General features: G+C 42.1%; 1 protein-coding gene across 1 annotated transcript; it reads right to left on the bottom strand.

Moving 5' to 3' along the window:
* Window positions 1-2089: 2089 nt before the first annotated feature.
* On the bottom strand, window positions 2090-3195 carry LOC113895956 (olfactory receptor 7D2). The gene has a single exon (XM_027547828.1). It carries the CDS (start codon window positions 3097-3099, stop codon window positions 2161-2163), a length of 939 nt encoding a protein of 312 aa, XP_027403629.1. The 5' UTR covers window positions 3100-3195; the 3' UTR covers window positions 2090-2160.
* Window positions 3196-5005: the final 1810 nt, after the last annotated feature.

Below are 5005 nucleotides of genomic sequence, written 5' to 3'. Positions count from 1 at the left end.
TCTCTGCTCTGAAAATAACTTCATTTTTTAAAGATTCCATGGATAAGTGATATTATGATCCTATTTTTCTGCTTTATTATTATTTTATAGAAAAGAGAAGGAGCTATGAATTTTTATGTAATTTATACAAGTCATGAAGTAGAAAGGTGTGAAGCCAAGTTTAAATCAGGCCGTCTGACTCCAAACACAGGGCAACTGAATGGTATTCTCCCTCTGTCAACTAGACATTTCACTTCCTGGACACTCCAGGAAGAGATTGCCTGCTCACTCTGCTTTCCCTTTGGGGGTTCCTGGGAGACCACAGTGGGGAGCAGTGGATGGCACCTGATGCATCAACTAAAGAGGAATTGCTGTGATCACAGGCAGAGAGCATGGGAAGAGTTGTTGTTCAGTTGACAAAAATTGAGTTTATCATGGATGGGAAGATATTTTTGTTTATTTTGTGTGCAAGAATCCTAGTCATTTTATAGCTGACAAAAGTTATAAACGTAGATCTGTTTTAAAAAAGGTTTAAAACTTCTGTAGGTGGTAAACCCATGTTCATAGCAGCATTATTCAGAGTAGCCAAAAGATGGAAAGAACCCAACTGTCCATAAACATATGAATGGACAAAGAAAATGTGTAATGTACATACCATGGATATTCATTGGAAGGACTGAAGCTTCAATACTTTGGCCACCAGATGCAAAGAGCCAATTCATTGGAAAAGACCCTGATTCTGGGAAAGATTGAAGGCAGGAAGAGAAAGGGTTGACAGAGAATGAGATAGTTGGATGGTATCATTGACTCAATGGAGTCAATGAGCAAATTCTGGGAGACAGTGAAGGACAGGGAAGCCTGGCATGCTGCAGTCCATGGGGTCACAAGGAGTCGGACATGACTGGGTAACTGAACAAGACACACATACACACACACAACTTTATTTTCTTGTTGAGATTCCATTTCACTTTCATAGTATTGTAACGGTTGTATTGTAGTGTCTGTGTCTTGCATGTCATCTAGTTGGTGCAACTGTTTGGTGTTTGTGTATATCCCGTTTTATGTGTGTGTGTGTGTGTTTTGTTGGCTGTTAGAATCTCAACTGTCTCACCTTTAAAATGGGAATAGATTCATTTCTATTGGAAAGATTATATGAGATAACAAAGAGCAGTTAGCATAGGCTTACCATAAAATAAGCACTCAAACATCAATTATATTTTCATATGTATTCAATCATACTTTATCCAATTTAAAAAACACTGATGGTGGTACAAACATATACACAACACAAATCCACAGTGAAACACATAGAAATAAAGTGAACAATCAGGAGTTTAAACATGCTATGCCAACATTGGAGATAACAAAGCTATAGTAAATTTCAAATTGAAGTTTTGAACTCACCAGTGTGGAAGTAAGAAGACCAAAGACATAATTTTTTGGATAGCAGATGGGGCAGAAATTACTGGGAGATTGTTTGAATGTGGGTTAAAACCTGGAAGAGGGAATTCCCTGGTGGTCCAGTGGTTGGGACTCATCACTTTCACTGCCATGGCTCAGGTTCAATCCCTGGTCAGGGAACTAAGATCCTGCAAGCCATGAGACACAGCCAAAAAAAACAAACAAGCAAACAAACAAACAAAAAAAAACTAGGAGAGGGAAAAAAAAATCACAGATCTTACAAGATTGGGTGAAAAAAACAAGATGATTTGAGATATGCAAGAGTAATTCTTTCCTTTTTTGTTGGCTGGGCTTGGTCTTTTTTGCTGCACGTGAGCTTTTCTCTAGTTGCAGCAAGCAGAGGCTACTCTCTAGTTGCAGTGCTCAGGCTTCTTTTGTTTTGGAGCACAGGCTCTAGGGCATCTGGGCTTGAAAGTAGTAATGATGCATGGGCTGAGTTGCCCCATGGCTTGTGGGATCTTAGTTCCTGGGCCAGAAATTAAACCCATGTCCCCTGCATTGCAAGGTGGATTCTTAACCACTGGTCCACCAGGGAAGTTCCAAGAGTGAGAATGTCATCACCGACTCAATGGACATGAGTTTGAGCAAACTCTGGGAGATAGTGGAGGACAGGGAAGCCTGGTGTGCTGCAGTTCATGAGGTCGCAAAGAGTCAGATAGGACTTGACGACTGAACAACAACAACCCACAGAACCTCTTAGTCCTGAAGCCATTGGAATTATCACAAACAAGAGGTTGTTCTGTTGAGGAGCCTTCTGAAGGCTCCCTTCACATCCTTGTTCCTCAGGCTGTAGATGAAGGGGTTCAACATGGGGGTCACCACGCTGTACATCACGGAGGCCACTGAGACTTTCTGGGGGGAGTGAGTCACTGCAGAAGTGAAATGGACCCCCACACCTGTCCCATAAAATAAAGAAACGACTGAGAGGTGAGACCCACAGGTGGAAAATGCTTTTTGCTTTCCCCCAGATGAGGACATCTTCCTTATGGATGCAGCAATTCGTGAGTAGGAGAAAAGAATCCCAATGAGGGGGAAAACACCCAGAACACCAGTCATAAAATATATCAAAGTCCAGTTCAGGAAGGTATCAGAGCAGGCCAATTCAAGAATATGTGTCAGTTCACAGAAGAAATGTGGAATTTCAGGATCTCTACAGAAGGTCAGGTGCTTCATCAGACAAATGTGAAGGAGGGATGTCAGGACACCAATGAGCCAGGTAATAAAAACCAGCCAACCACAGAGGTGTGGGTTCATGATGACCGTGTAATGCAGAGGGTGACAGATGGCCACAAATCGGTCATAGGCCATGGAAGTCAGGAGCAGAGTGTCCAGGATAGGAAAAAGCATGGAAAAATACACCTGAGTGAGGCAGTCCATGTAGGAGATGGCTTTGTTCTCTGTGTGGATGCTCAGTAGCATCTTGGGGACTATGCTGGTGCTGAAACAGATGTCAACCAAGGACAGGTTTGAGAGGAAGAAGTACATGGGGGTGTGGAGGTGGGAGTCAAAAATGATGGCCAAGATGATGAGCAGGTTGCCAAGCACAGTGACCAAGTACATGGACAGGAACAGCCCAAATATGAGGGGCTGCAGTTCTGGGTCCTCAGAGAACCCAAGGAGAATAAACTCTGAAACTCCTGTTCTGTTTCCTGCTTCCATGTAGCTGATATATCTATGAAGGAAGAGACAAGAGCAGCAGGAATTAGCAGCAAACCGGCATCCTCCACATATTAGAAATATTGATCATGCCTTTCACTCAAGTTTTAATGTTTATGAAGTTTGCCATTTTGTCTAAGCATTGGAGCTTTGTTCACTCAAAAGTGAAAACCTGTTTTTATCTTATAGCTTATCCTAATTTCTTGTATTAAGTATCCATTTTATGACAACAAAATGAAAATAGAATCCTATAAAATGGAATCTGGCGTTCCTGACCACTTATCTGAAGGATCTGTTTTATAACAACCCTGTCAGATGGTTATGGATCTTCACAATGGGGACAAATCAACACGATGGAAATAATGTTGCTTCTGTGGGATTGAAATCCTGCACATTTGGGATCCTGCCAAAAGTGCAGGACTTCAGTCTAAAGAGTAGGGAGCATCAGGGCTGCCCTGTGGCTCAGTGGTAAAGAATCCACCTGCCAACACAGGAGACATGGGTTTGATTCCTGGTCTGGGAAGATTCCACATGCCCCAGAGCAACTAAGCTCCAGCACCACAACTACTGAGCCTGTGCTCTAGAGCCCAGGAGCTGTAACTACAGAAACCTGGGTATCCTAGAGCCCATGCTCTGCAACAAGAGAAGCCACTGCAAGGAGAAGCCCATGCACTGCAACTAGAGAGTAGCCCCAGCTCACCATAACAGAAAAGCCTGCACACAGCAGCAAAGACCCAGCACAACCAGAAATAAAAATATAAAGACTAGGGAACATCAGACAAACTCAAGTCGAAGGACATTTTACACCATGCCTAACCTGCCCCTTTCAAAAATGTAAATGCCAACAAATTCAAATAAATTCTAGCAATTGTTCTGGATTAAAGGAGATTAAAAAGACATGTCAGCTGAATGTAATCATAGATGTTCTCTTGCTGCAGATGGAATTATCAGGATAACTGTCAACATAGACATGAGTTCTGTAAATTTAATAATTGTATATAAATTTTAATTTTATTATTTTGATAATTGAACTATGGCTGTGTGAGGCAATGCCCTTGTTTCTAGCGAATTTTGAAGACTTAGAGATAAAGAGATCCCATATGTACAGTTCTATTTTCTCTTAAGTGGTTCTGAAAATTTTCACCAAGAGACACAGGCACACACACACACACTTACAAAAGGAAGAAGGAAAAGTGGATTGAAAAAAGTAAAGATGTTAAAGTGTTAAAATTGGGGAGATCTAATAGAAGATATACATAAGAACTATTTGTTCTTTTAACTTTTCTGTAAATCTGAAATGAGGTTAAAATCAAAAGTTAAAAAGTATCCCCTTCACATTATGCCCAGTAGTACAGGGCAGAAAAACAAGAAGAAAACCCTTTGTGAGATGTTGTCAGAAAAGAGTTAGACTCCCTGGTAGCTCAGATGGTAAAGAATCTGCCTGCAATGCAGGAGACTAGGCTTCAATCTCTGGGTGGGGAAGATCCCCTAGAGAAGGGATGGAATGGCAACCCACTCCAGTATTCTTGCCTGGAGAATTCCATGGACAGAGGAGCCTGTCAGGCTATAGTCCAAGGGGTTGCAAACAGTCAGACACAACTGAGCAACTAACACTTTCACTTTTCAAAAAACACTGCAGCTGGGGTCACCACTCACAGATTTTGGAGCCCACAGTCACACTGTCCTAGAAACCTCAGCCTGAGGAACTTAGTCTAAAATGGTCCCCGATGAACAGTACCCTAGGTCCCAAGCAGGAGCAAACACATCTCTGGAAGGTGCTTTCATCCCAGGATCTTCTCCTCAATGTCCAGAAGGGAGACAGTTTTGCAGTATCCAGAAGGGAGAAGGTCTGCAGTTTTTCTTTCTTTTAACACTCTTTCCAGGTTTTCCTGTACACGTTGCTCCTCCC

This window comes from Bos indicus x Bos taurus, chromosome 7, assembly GCF_003369695.1.
Source record: "Bos indicus x Bos taurus breed Angus x Brahman F1 hybrid chromosome 7, Bos_hybrid_MaternalHap_v2.0, whole genome shotgun sequence".
Classification (NCBI taxonomy): Eukaryota; Metazoa; Chordata; class Mammalia; order Artiodactyla; family Bovidae; genus Bos; species Bos indicus x Bos taurus.
The sequence above is the reverse complement of the archived record's forward strand: the minus strand, read 5'-3'. Positions and strand labels throughout refer to the sequence as shown.